This window comes from Lodderomyces elongisporus, chromosome 1, assembly GCF_030384665.1.
Source record: "Lodderomyces elongisporus chromosome 1, complete sequence".
Taxonomy (NCBI): domain Eukaryota; kingdom Fungi; phylum Ascomycota; class Pichiomycetes; order Serinales; family Debaryomycetaceae; genus Lodderomyces; species Lodderomyces elongisporus.
The window spans coordinates 2,078,901-2,092,305 of record NC_083673.1 but is presented as its reverse complement, the minus strand read 5'-3'; the positions used below and the strand labels follow the sequence as shown (position 1 = coordinate 2,092,305).

Below are 13,405 nucleotides of genomic sequence, written 5' to 3'. Positions count from 1 at the left end.
CAACAAGAACGCAAGAAAAAAAGAAAGAAAAAAAGAACTAAATAAAGCTTCTAGTTCTCCAGAATCCACAGCTTTAAAGGACTCTTGTCTCGTATAAATCTAATAAATATTGGTAATCTGATGATTCTAAATGATTATTCTAAAAGAATAAAAAATGGAAAATGAACAAAAAATACATAAAATAAAACAAAACACAACGAAAATTAGAAAAATTGCCCACAGCAATTTTCTAAACCAGAATAGTTTTAGCGTAAGATATTCTGGCTTCGCTCTCTTTACCAGAATCTCTATTGATTGCCTCCCATTTGGGTTCGTCCTTAAACAACCTCACTGCTTTGACATATTTCAAGCCATCAGTCAAAGTGAATCTATGATAAATACCAGCGGGCAAAATTAACAAGTCATGCTTCTCCAACTTGGCCCTGATCCATTCATCTCCTTTATTTCTCACGTCGAAATATCCCTCACCATCTATAATGTATCTAATCTCTTCGTCATCGTGGTAATGTTCTTTGTAAAATTGTTGCATCTTGGCATTATACGCATCCAAGTCATTGTTGAACGCTGCCAAATTGAGATTAACAATGTCTCGGTTCTTATATTCACGTTGTGTAGCCAAGGCATCGAGGTCCTCTTGGGTAGTAATTTTTTTGTAGATGACTCCAATCAGGGCTAGTTCTTCAAACGAGACTGGTTTGCCCGAGTTATGCGGCTCTGTGAAATTGTCGACGGTGTCGTTGTTATCGTGGTAGTACACTTCAACCATGATTTGCAATGTTGTGATGTTGTTACTATGTTGGATACTTGAAGAAGATACCTAATTTGTTGGTGAGACAAATACGGTTTATATATATTCATTTGTTGTGTAGGCTGAGGATATAGCACATGGGTGGAGAAAATATATAAAGAGGATTATAGCGCTTACGTAATATTGGGTTTAAATTCTTTGTTTCTTTACATGCATTGAAAATTCTATTCTTTCTTGACTAAAACAGACAAAAAAAAATATGACAGATGACAACTGTGGCTCTCATCAACATACGATAATTCTACATTTATTGTTTCAAAGCTAGTCCATCAGCAAATAAACTTGAATAGATAGGAGAAAGAAACACAATTGAAAATGAAAAAAAAAAAAAAGAAGAAAACAATTAATTTGGCTTTTGCAGAAACTGTGTCTCCAAATGTACTACATTAAAATTAAAATTATTACTACTTTATCAGTCACGTGCGCGTATATACTCAGCATTCCTGTTCAACTTGTGCTACTTGTGCTACTTGTGCTACTGTGATTTTTTATTTTTTTTTTTCTTCGATTCAACTTGTTTTTCAAATATTATTCTCTCTTGCACAATTGATTGACCCCCAAAATTTATAGAAGAAACTATACAATAAACTAGCCTTGCAAGAACGCAATCATGAATTATGGGACAAGCAATGATAACAATCAGGGATATCACCTGAATAATAACAAGTATTATCACAATAATAGTAATAACACTAATAATAGTAGTAGTAGTAGTAATAATAATAATAATTACAACAACTCCAATAACAATAATAATCACATACATCCTAGTCGACTTGCACGACAACAGCATAATGACCCTTCATCATTTCAACAACAATTTTCACAGCAGAGCTCGGACAATCAACCTGTAAACCAGGAAAAGAAACAAGCGTTTCGAAGAATCACAGACCACGGGAATAATATGGCACGATGGTACATTGAAAAATCGATTGGTAAGAATACCTCATCACAACAGTCGATTGGCGTTGTGCGTCCTGATAATTCATATTTAATTGATCTACTTCCCACCTTGGCCTACTCTTCAAGTTTCAATCGTAACCGAAAGAATAACAAAGCTAATCTTGCCGCATTGGATGTGGATTCCAAATTTGTTCACTTGAGTTCAAGTAAAGTCAAGCACAATATCAACACTGTGAAATGGACACCCGAAGGGCGGAGATTATTGGTTGCAGCGCATTCTGGCGAGTTTACACTTTGGAATGGTATGACTTTTAATTTTGAGACTATTATGCAAGCACATGAGTCGCCTATATTGACAATGCAATACTTGAATAATGATGAGTGGTTATTAAGTGGTGATCAAAATGGGACGGTCAAGTATTGGCAACCGAATTTCAATAATGTGAACAACATCACGGCCCATGCAAATTGTGTTAGAGATATCGCATTTTCGCCAAATGACTCCAAATTTCTCACTTGTGGAGATGATTCTTTGGTTAAAATCTGGAATTTCAATAATGGGAAAGAAGAGCGTAGTTTACTGGGACATAACTGGGAAGTCAAGAGTGCGGATTGGCACAAGGACTTGGGTTTAATTGTTAGTGGATCAAAGGATAATTTGGTGAAATTGTGGGATCCAAGAGTTAGTGAATGCATAGCCACATTGCATGGGTTTAAACATACTGTGAATACGACACGTTTTCAACCATGTGGAACAAAGAGATTACTTGCCTCGGTGTCCAGGGACCGCTCGTGTAGAGTGTTTGACTTGACAACCATGAAAGACATGTTGGTGATTAGAGACTCTGAAACGGATCTCTCGTGCTGTTCATGGCATCCACAACACGCTTCATTGCTCACTACTGCTGCTTTCAATGGCTCGATAAATCATTATATTCTTGATACCTATATCCCCAACTCCAACGACGCTATCCCCAAAAAATCCTCTGCATTATCAAACGTGTTTAATCAAGCGGGCTCAATTGAGGCGGTGCAAAAAATACCTTATGCACATGAGCGTGCAGTTCATGCGTTGGAGTACCATCCAATGGGACATTTGTTATGTTCTGCCGGTTCAGATAAAACGGCTCGGTTCTGGTCTCGAGCTAGACCAAACGATCCAATGGCCTGGAAGGATCCAGTGTATACGGATGAAAAGAATGGAGCATGGTATTATGCTGTGAATAACAATATCAATGCAGTCATGGAAGATCCATCACAGGCGAGGGCAAAAGCCGCTAATAGTGGACCGGGTATTTTGCCTGAAGGAACACACAAAGGGGATGATGGCAGCGCACCTATAGGCGAGAGCAGTACGAATCCCATGATGGCCCATTTGCCTGGTTTGAACCTTCCAGGCTTGAGTTTTTGACTTGGAATTAATGATATAGATTATGAAGCTCGAGGTTTTAAGGAAAACTCCTAGAAATTAAAGAAGAAAAATTGAACATAAAATTACTGGAAATAAAAAAGGTGAAAGGTGAAAGATAAAAGATCAAAGATGAAAGATGAAATAAAATAAAATAAAATAAAACTCAAACTTCTATAATTCTCTAGATCTATTTAATAAAAAACAATAGTATCAAAATCAGAAACCAAATATTCTAAATAATTTATAATTGAATCCAAAGGATCCAAGAAAAAATCCCACTTTATACCAATTTCCATACATATATATGTATATATATATATAAATAATTACCCAATTTTATCGATTTAAAACCAAATAAAAATATTAAACACTAAACTTTAAACCATAAATCCAAACCAGTGGATTCTCTTTAATATACTACTCTCCGTTTCCAACCAGTGGATTTTTTCTTTTCTTTTCTTTTCTTTTCTTCTTTTTTTTTCCTTTCCTTTCTCTGCATCCTCAATTTGTATACCCTTGCAGTTTCTCCCATTCTTTGACTTGGTCGTGGTACTTTTTCCCCTCTGTTTCGTAGTATCTCGTACGAAACTTTTCAATAATTTTTATGTACCATCCATCTAATTCCTCTTCCTCTTCTGCTTCTTCTTCTTCGTGTGCTGTGACATTCTTGCCTAGCGATACGTCAAACACTTCTCCTGCATTGATGCATTTGACATATGCAGTGATCAATTCTTGGTCATCGTATGCGTCCAATTCTTGCCAGCTGACTGGCTCGTATACTTCGCGATAATGTTGCAAGCGTTGTTTGAAATCACGTACTGCAAGGGATTTTTCAGATTGTAAATTAGCGTAATCTGCATTGTACACTTTTCCCTGGCAGATATTGTAGTCAATCATGTGTTGGTTATTGCACTGTACATCGAGAATGACTGTGCGTAATTGTACATTTTGGGTATTGTTGGTGTGAATAGTTTCTAGCATGCGTTGTCTGCGGTCTTTTGTCGTGTTTGTAGCATCGAAAAACCCAATATCGATTGAGTTTTTGTTTTGAGGAGGGGAGGTAATGTCCTTGATCAAATTGGAGATTGCAATCGATGCGTACAATTCACGATCTTGTCTTGCTTCTTTATTCTTTGGGTCAAAGAAGCGTGAGTCATTGAATATTCCCAAAGACTTTCTACGACGCACGTCTCCGGCATTGTATATTCTGCTTGTGTATTGCGTGTAGTTATTGATATATGAGTTTAGTTGGTGGCATAATGTTGACTTGCCCGAGGCTGGTAAACCCACGAGCAACACTACTAACTTGGATTTCAATTCATTAGTATTGTTGCGAGTACTAATGTTTGTTGTACTAGTGTTTGTTGAAGCATTTTTGTTGGTGGTGGTGTTACTGGTAGTACTATTAGAATTTATAGTTGTTTTTCTCAATTGCTGATTGAGTTTCTTGTCTAATTTGGTGGTGAATTCTTCAATCGAGGGTGTGAGCTTGTACCCGGGATTGATAAACTTTTGTTTCATAGATTCATTGCGTGATAGTATGGGTGTTGTTGTTGAAGTGGATGCTGTTGGAAAATCAAACAATGAGTTGACGGATGTTGTTGAGCTTGTGCTAAAGATATCTTCTTGGTGTAAGTCGCCATCGTCGGTTTCTCTTGCTTGGTGGATCTTGTTTTGCGGCAGTGGTTGATATTGCTGGATATCCATGCTGTCGTTGTTGTCGTTGCTGTCGTTGCTGATATTGTTGGTATAGTAATGATCAAAAAAGTCAAATATTACTTTGCTTGTACGCGTATTTTCAAATGACATAGTCTTTTTTTTTATTTTAATTTTGCCTGTTTGTTGGTAATGGTCTCTTCTAAATATTGAGATAGCTGACCACCACGTGTGTTGTTTATAAATTTTGTAAACTCCTTTTTTTTTGTTTAGTTATAAAGAAAAATGAAAGTACTGGTGTATGCTGATTAGACGTGTGGTAAGAAGAAACTCAAAACTAGAGATAAGGGGATGTATATATATATATATAAGTATATATATAGGTATATTATATTGATTGGCAAATTGACTGATGGATTTTGTGAAAATTATTATGTCTAATTGTAGAGATAAAATAAATATATGTGAACAGAGGCAAAGGAAAGGAGGTTCTTTAATTAGTGAATATGAAGATGATCTTGTTACTCATTTGTTCTTAATGGAAGAATAAAAAATAAAAAAAATAAAAAAAATAAAAAAAATAAAAAATGGAAAAATTTATGATAGTGTTTCTCTCAGCCTATTTGTTTTTGTGTAAGAGATGTCTCTGCTCTTTGTGTGACTAACAGGTTTTCTTTTTCTTTTTTTTATTCTTTTTTTTTCTGTTTGCCCTATCCAATCCTCCAAGTTGTTCCGTTTCTCCTAAACAACAACAGCAAAGTGCAAAGAAAAGAAGAAGGAAGAGGCAACAAACCCATTAGACGGCCAAGTGTGGGTTAGTAACCTGATACACACACAGACACACACACACAGGTTTGCTGTTGAATACAAAATCTACAACGGCAAACATACATGTGCTATATTTACATTGTATATATCTCCAACTGTTAAAAATGAAGAATAGGAATGGATTTTACACCAAAGGAGGGGAAGAGGATGGTGTGATTTTACTCTCTTTGAGGTGAATTTTTATTTTCTTCACTCTCTCCTTCCCCTCCCCCTTTACCTCTCTCATTCTCTGTTGCCATCATTTTTTTTTTTTTCTTTTTTTTTTCAACTTATTCCGTGAATTTCTTTTTTTTTATTCTCTGTTTCTCTGTTTCAGTTTTTCTCAACGTTTAAAACCCGCGCCTTATCTGGTGCCCAGAAATGAAGGGAAATATGGACCATAGAGATCCATTGCATTGATTAGTTTCAATCTCTCCTGATACTATACTGGGCAAAGCACAACACGTGTGATTCCTACAAATTTTCCAATCTAATGAACTTCTTTTCCTTTCTTTCTTTTCTTTTCTTTTGGTTTTTGGACTATACCAAAAAAAAAAAAGAAAACAAGCTAAACTAAGATGTATAAACAAATAACAACTGCTGTGTTTGGCTATTAAGAGACGATTACTTTGGAAAAATAGAAGCAAACAGTGGAAGAGGGAAGAAGGGGAGAAGGGGAGAAGGGGAGCGGGAAAAAAGAAATTGCAAAGGACAAACGGAACGAGAGACATTTTCTATTTTTCCGTCCTTCCGTTTCTCCTACAGAATGCACCTTCATGTAGGCAATCTCACCATTATCACCATCATCATCATCATCATCGTCATCATCAAACACACACACATAATACTTTTGTATTTTACCCTCGAATGTCACTGTGTTTTATCTACTCGTCATCATCGACAACAAGAAAAGAGTAAAGAATATAAAATATTAAAGAACACATTGTATAGCTAGTATACCAAACTCCATGAAAGTTAGTAAAAGCACCTTTCTATCTCGTAGTCCACACATCCAACAACATACAAAATTGTATAGATATGCACTATGATGAAATTGATTTGATAAATTTGGTAGTAGTGTATATACAAGTTACTGGTTGGTACACGACAATGACAGATTTATTTTCAACTGAAATGATAGGTAAATGGTGATTCAGTAAAATAAAATAAAAAAAAGAAAAGAAAAAAAAAAGATTATATTTCCTATTTGGGAGAGATTTCGGAATTGCAACTATAGTCGATGATGATTTGAAAAGTGAGAGCAAGAGTTACACCACGGTTGAGCGGAGATATCCACCATGATAACTAGAGAGTCATGGATAGATGGAAGATTATAATACCCTTTTCAATTTCAATTTCGAATTCGATTTCGATTTCGATTATCTTTTGCATTTTTATTTTCATTTTCATTTTCATGTTCATGTTCATGTTTACCACAGCAACACACTTTGCAATGACTCACTTACATCCAATTTAGTAAAGAGAGTCACCTCATACTTCAGCATAGTTCAAGTATGCAGTGGCTAAAAAGGGGGTGAGGAACAAAGACAGGAAACTATTTATTATCAAAATACTATTAGGCTAATTCATTCATTAACTTGTCGTAAATATACACCAACTCTGGTTGTTCTCATTTCCCCTTTTTTACCTTTTTGTATCCAAAATTTATTTTTTTTTGGCTTGATTATGAATTAAAAACTTCAAACAGTTCAATAGAAAAGATATGTCACGTGCACTAAAAAATTATAACAGTAATAGTGAAAATAACAATTAGAATTACTGTAGCAATACTATTAAAAGAAGGTGTGGTGACAGGTTTCAATCATGCAAATCCATAGTCTCTATAGATAATGCAATCCTCTTTTTGAGATGTATTGCTTTAAAACAAACCACATTGTTTTCCAGCACCATCTTGAAAGAAATGTACAGAAAAAGGAAAAACAAGGAGTAAAAAAAAACAACAATAACAACAACAACAACAACTACGACAACACAAACACATCATTAATAGTCTCTTCTCACCTGTTGCAACTCAAACATTTTTTGCTTTTGTCGTAAATGTCTACTTGTTAACCATATAACTTTTATCCAATATATCCTTTGCCTCATTAATCTTTTGACTCAAATAAACACTCCCATTCTTATCCGGGTGGTTCCTAGTCATTAACTTCCTATATCGGTCCCTAACCATCCTTTTATCCACCCTCAAGATATCATCTCCTTCGATACCTAATATAAACAATGCCTCTTGTTCAGTCATTGGGTTCAGGAAACTTCGGTTCGGATACTTCAGTCGCAAAAACTTATAGTGCTGATATCGTGGATCAGACTTATTTAGCGAATGATGCGCTGGATCCTGGTTTGTTATTCGGATACCATTGAGGTTTGCAATCATTTGCGGTGTTAATGTGAGAAATTGTTTATATGACGCAATGGTGGCTCTCGCTGTTAGGGCTAATACTGTAGCACCCACGCCGACAATTATTGGAAGCACCATAATATGTGATGTAAAGAATACAAGTGGAGTGCAATGGTATTGACCTTTTTTTTTTTTGGGTAATTCTAGGAATTTATCGCAAAGCAATAAATGGCAACCAAGTTGTTAATGCCCTTTTTTTTTTTATGAATGTGCCACAGAGCAAAACAATCAAAATATTTGGAAATCTAGAAAACTACATACAAGAAACGCAATTTGGAAATTGGAAATTGTAAAACGCAAAACAAAATTTTGGGTGTACGATGATAAAAAAACGCGACACTCTAGTCACGTGATGTAATACCCATTTTCAAAAATAAAAGTACAAGTATATATATAAGTCTATATTGGAATAGCTTTCTGTATATCTCCTTGTATCATAGTAGCATTTGTCGTACTCTATTAAGCTCTTTTCCCCCCTATATTTCTTCTAAAAGAAGATGAGGAAGAAGAAGTCGAAAGAAAAATAGTGTATGTTTGAAGTGAAGAAAGGTTTTATACCAAGATTATCATGAGGTTTTACTGTTAAAGGCTTAGTTATTAAAGAGGTGCATTGTTGGCTTTGTAAAATGATATACTCGGATCGAATACAAATATTCTGAAAAAATCTAAATCAATTAAAAGAAAGTAGAAACCAAGAACAGACATAATAAAATAAAATAAAAATTTATAAAGCAACAACAACAGCAAAAAGAAGCCTCAAACATCAGGCCAAGCAGGCAGGAGGGGATGAGATGGGAGAATTTCTCACTTTCACACAATTTTTTGATGCAATAGCTTCTACGAGCACCGCTTATTGCCGAACAACATGCTTGTCATCTGCGAGGGCTTCTGTATCGGAGAGATAACACCGGCACCATCAAATCCGCTTTCAAAACCAATGAAGAAAAAAAAACCACCAAAAAAAAACCAAAAAAAAAAAAATTTAACTGAAAAAAAGTTTCATTACAGATTCAACGAATATGAAAATGTTGAACAAAAAAAGAATGCAGTTTTGTCACTCTTTTGATTGTGCTCCACTTCTTCCATCTCTGCTAATTACCATTAGAACTTTAGCTCTAGCTCCTATTTCTTAATACCAAGTGTCAAGTGGGGGATCGCGTCTTTCTTTCTTTCTTCCCTTCGTTCTTTCTTTCTTTCTTTCTTTATAGTACTTACAAAATGACTTTGTCCATGAGCTTCCCCTCTTTTTCCCATCCACTTTCTCACTGTACAGCCTATAACATGCAAACTATACATAAGTTGGTTTAGACTAATTTCTATTTTATTTTTGTCTTTTTCTTTTTCTTTTTTTTTTCCTTTTCTTTTTCGTATACATCAAGTCAATAAGCATAGCAAAACATTACAGTGGATATATCTAATAAAAGACATTGGAGCAGCGGCCCGACTTTAACCAAACTGAAAAGTAAAATGAGAGAGAAATGGAAGAAGGGTTAGCAACAATTTCTAACTTATGTACTAGCCTTGAGTTTTCCTTACTTTATATACCCGTGCTGGTTATGCTCGTGTTGTACGAATATATTCCTCGTGTTTGCATCTATTTGTGGTTTGTTCTCATTAAAGATTGTTAAATTTTTTTTTTTTTTTCTTCCTTTTTTTTCTTCCTTTTTTTTCTTCCTTTCGGATCACTGTTGGACGGAGTTTTTTTTTATTTTTTATTTTTTATTTTTTTATTTTATTTTATTTTTTTTATCTAAATTAAATTAAATTTATATTTATATTTTTTATTTGTGTATATTCCTTTCCTTCGTTTATGTTGTAGATTAGAATGGCACAGGAGGGGAGGGGAGAGGGGGGGGGGGGGGGGGGGAGATGTGATGGATGCTGCGCTAAATGGTATAAAGAGAGAAAGCAATTGAAATTTCAACAATAATTTTACAAAACATTACAAATGTATATATATATATATACACGTACATATTCTTTTACTCAAATTCCTTTCCTCTTCTTCTTTCTCTTTTCTCTTTTCTCTTTTCTCTTTTCTCTTTTCTTTTTCCTTTTTCTTTTTCTTTCACTTTTTGAATTGAACTTAGTACAATCTTTCATAATAGATAGTATCCTTAAGCACCCCCCTCTGTCTTAGATTACACTTTACAATGTCACACTCTTCATTAACATGGTTGTCCAACTTGAACCTTGAGCAGACTCCTCACAAATACTTGAGAAGATCCTCCATCATTGGTACTATTGGACCAAAAACCAACAATGTTGACGTCTTGGTCAAGTTGAGAAAAGCTGGTTTGAACATTGTCAGAATGAACTTTTCCCACGGTTCTTATGAATACCACCAATCTGTCATTGACAATGCTAGAAAATCCGAAGAGGTTTACAAAGGTAGACCATTGGCCATTGCCTTGGACACCAAGGGTCCAGAAATCAGAACCGGTACCACAATTGATGAAAAAGACTACCCAATCCCACCAAACCACCAAATGATCTTCACCACTGATGACGCCTACAAACTCAAATGTAACGATGAGATTATGTACATTGACTACAAAAACATTACAAAGGTTATCTCCCCTGGTAAAATCATCTACGTTGATGACGGTGTCTTGTCCTTTGAAGTTGAATCCGTCGAAGATGACAACACTTTGAAGGTTAGATCCATCAATGGTGGTAAGATTTCATCCCACAAGGGTGTCAACTTGCCAGGAACTGATGTCGACTTGCCTCCATTATCCGAAAAGGATAAGGCCGATATCAGATTCGGTGTTAAGAACAAGGTCCACATGATCTTTGCTTCATTTATCAGATCAGCAGATGACATTAGACACATTAGAGAAGTTTTGGGTGAGGATGGAAAAGAAATCCAAATCATTGCCAAGATTGAAAACCAACAAGGTGTCAACAACTTTGACGAGATTTTGGAAGTCACCGATGGTGTTATGGTTGCCAGAGGAGACTTGGGTATCGAGATCCCAGCTCCTCAAGTGTTTATCGTGCAAAAGAAATTGATTGCTAAATGTAACTTGGCTGCTAAACCAGTTGTCTGTGCTACTCAAATGTTGGAGTCAATGACCTACAACCCAAGACCAACAAGAGCTGAAGTTTCAGATGTTGGTAACGCCATCTTAGACGGTGCTGATTGTGTGATGTTGTCTGGTGAAACAGCCAAAGGTGACTACCCATTCGAAGCCGTGTCAATGATGCACAACACCTGTCTTATTGCAGAAAAGGCAATTGCATACCCACAATTATTCAACGAATTGAGATCATTGGCCGTCAAGCCAACCTCAACCACCGAAACCTGTGCAATGGCTGCCGTTGCCGCTGCATACGACCAAGACGCCAAGGCCATTGTCGTTCTTTCAACTTCAGGTCACTCAGCAAGATACGTCTCCAAGTACAAGCCAGATGTTCCAATCTTGATGGTCACTAGAAACGAAAACAGTGCCAAATACTCACACTTGTATAGAGGTGTCTACCCATTCGTGTACAAGAAGGACAGATTACCAAACTGGCAAGAGGATGTCGAGAGCAGATTGAGATGGGCTGTCTCCGAAGCAGTTGACTTGGGAATTATCGCCAAGGGTGACTCCATTGTCACTGTGCAAGGATGGACCAGAGGTTCTGGACACTCCAACACTGTGAGAATCGTCCAAGCTTAAATTGTTGAATGATTAAAAAAAAAAAAAAAGAGAAGAAGTAAAAATTCGATACCATTACAATCACTATTCTCATTATTTTTAGTCAATTATAGATACTTTCTTTTTTTTTTTCTTTTTTTTTTGGTTTCTTACTTTCGTAATTCTTCTTTTACCTTTTCTATATTGTTTCAAAGAAATTGATTGAAAACATGAGAGTTTCGTTTTCCTTTCCTTATCGATTGTCAAACCTTTTTTTTTTTTGGGAAAGGAAGGGAAGTGGATTTCGATATGGGGCTGTATAAGCATTAGGCTAATGGGTTTGTTCCTTGTTTTTTTATTTTTTCCTTTTATTCTTTGTTCTGTTTCTTCTCATTTCAAAGTTAACAAGCAAAAAAAATAAAAAAAAATAAAGAGAGAAAAAAGAGAGAAAAAATCCGAAAAGAACGCAACAGAGGAGAAAAGAGAAACTCAACCGAGCAAGTACCAATATTTAGCGTGGACTGAAAATACACCGCAATTACCAGTAGATTTGCTCAAATTGAAGTATCGAACCCCCCAAAAAACACCTCGTCAACACGCAAGGATTTCATCCAATCATCATTTCCTCTAATTTTCCAATCCTCTATACCTTTAAACCCACTTAATCTACCCCTTTCCCTTTCAATGCTTCCGTCCACAACCAGAAACATTGTCTCTAGGACGTTGAAACAATTGCAACCCACTGCTGCATTAAACATCTCAAGATATAACTCCACCCATCCAAAATCGACAACACCACCTCAACCTCAAGATGCTAATGATCCATCCACTACACATTTTGGATTTAAAACTGTGAACCGTGCCGAAAAGGAGAATCTTGTTGGTGGTGTCTTTTCCTCTGTTGCGTCCAACTACGATATAATGAACGATGTAATGTCCATGGGTGTGCATCGATTATGGAAACAACATTTCATCAATAGACTCGATGCTGGAATGAGACCTAATTCTACCGAGCCTTTGCAATTCCTCGATGTTGCAGGTGGAACTGGAGATATTGCATTTGGATTATTGGACCACGCTGCGGAAAAATTTGGTGATCATGTGAGTAAAATGACTGTTGCAGATATCAACCCTGATATGTTGCGCGAAGGTGAGAATAGATACTTGGATACCAAATGGTGCAAGGAAGCTCAGGAGACTGGCATAAACAGAGTTGAATTCTTAGTCCAAAATGGTGAAACGATGGACGCGATCGAGGATAACTCGAAAGATGTTTATACTATTGCGTTTGGAATTCGTAACTTTACAAACATTCAAAAGGGTCTTGACACAGCATACAGAGTGCTCAAACCAGGTGGAATCTTTGCCTGTTTGGAATTCAGTCAGGTTGAAAATCCATTAATTGATTATGCATACCAAGCATACTCGTTTTCTCTTTTGCCATTAATGGGTCAATTGATTGCAAATGACAGAGATAGTTACCAGTACCTCGTGGAAAGTATCCAAAGATTCCCCAAACAAGAGGAGTTTAAGCTGATGATTGAAAAAGCTGGCTTCTATGTTCCCGAACCGGGGTACGAAAATTTGACATTTGGCGTGGCTAGTATTCACATTGGTATCAAATTGTAAATTCAAAATGGGAGCAATCAGTCAGAATAGAGAAGTTAGTGGCGCAGAGAATTATGAATGTTAGCAGGCAAGACCCCAGAAGAGCCATTTGTAAATATTAAAAAAAAGAAGTACAATATAATGAATACAACATTTGAGGAATTTCT

General features: G+C 36.0%; 6 protein-coding genes across 6 annotated transcripts; 3 read left to right on the top strand and 3 right to left on the bottom strand. All coding sequences in view use genetic code 12, as the record gives it.

Moving 5' to 3' along the window:
- Nucleotides 1-229: 229 nt before the first annotated feature.
- ADI1 (1,2-dihydroxy-3-keto-5-methylthiopentene dioxygenase) lies at nucleotides 230-766 on the bottom strand (the record flags this gene model as incomplete). The annotated part of the gene is made up of 1 exon (XM_001528214.1): nucleotides 230-766. One exon carries the CDS (start codon nucleotides 764-766, stop codon nucleotides 230-232), a length of 537 nt encoding a protein of 178 aa, XP_001528264.2.
- A 652-nt stretch (nucleotides 767-1,418) lies between these two features.
- Nucleotides 1,419-3,122, top strand: PFS2 (pre-mRNA cleavage and polyadenylation factor (CPF) complex subunit; the record flags this gene model as incomplete). The annotated part of the gene is made up of 2 exons (XM_061119186.1): nucleotides 1,419-1,474; nucleotides 1,580-3,122. The coding sequence occupies 2 exons, from the start codon at nucleotides 1,419-1,421 to the stop codon at nucleotides 3,120-3,122; spliced, it is 1,599 nt and encodes a 532-aa protein (XP_060975169.1).
- Nucleotides 3,123-3,623: 501 nt separating this feature from the next.
- Nucleotides 3,624-4,829, bottom strand: PVL30_000751 (uncharacterized protein; the record flags this gene model as incomplete). Its single annotated transcript, XM_001528212.2, has 1 exon — nucleotides 3,624-4,829. The coding sequence occupies one exon, from the start codon at nucleotides 4,827-4,829 to the stop codon at nucleotides 3,624-3,626; it is 1,206 nt and encodes a 401-aa protein (XP_001528262.2).
- Nucleotides 4,830-7,647: 2,818 nt separating this feature from the next.
- On the bottom strand, nucleotides 7,648-8,082 carry MDJ2 (Mitochondrial import motor associating protein; the record flags this gene model as incomplete). Its single annotated transcript, XM_001528211.2, has 1 exon — nucleotides 7,648-8,082. The coding sequence occupies one exon, from the start codon at nucleotides 8,080-8,082 to the stop codon at nucleotides 7,648-7,650; it is 435 nt and encodes a 144-aa protein (XP_001528261.2).
- Nucleotides 8,083-10,157: 2,075 nt separating this feature from the next.
- CDC19 (pyruvate kinase cdc19) lies at nucleotides 10,158-11,672 on the top strand (the record flags this gene model as incomplete). Its single annotated transcript, XM_001528210.2, has 1 exon — nucleotides 10,158-11,672. One exon carries the CDS (start codon nucleotides 10,158-10,160, stop codon nucleotides 11,670-11,672), a length of 1,515 nt encoding a protein of 504 aa, XP_001528260.1.
- Nucleotides 11,673-12,314: 642 nt separating this feature from the next.
- On the top strand, nucleotides 12,315-13,259 carry COQ5 (2-hexaprenyl-6-methoxy-1,4-benzoquinone methyltransferase; the record flags this gene model as incomplete). The annotated part of the gene is made up of 1 exon (XM_001528209.2): nucleotides 12,315-13,259. The coding sequence occupies one exon, from the start codon at nucleotides 12,315-12,317 to the stop codon at nucleotides 13,257-13,259; it is 945 nt and encodes a 314-aa protein (XP_001528259.2).
- Nucleotides 13,260-13,405: the final 146 nt, after the last annotated feature.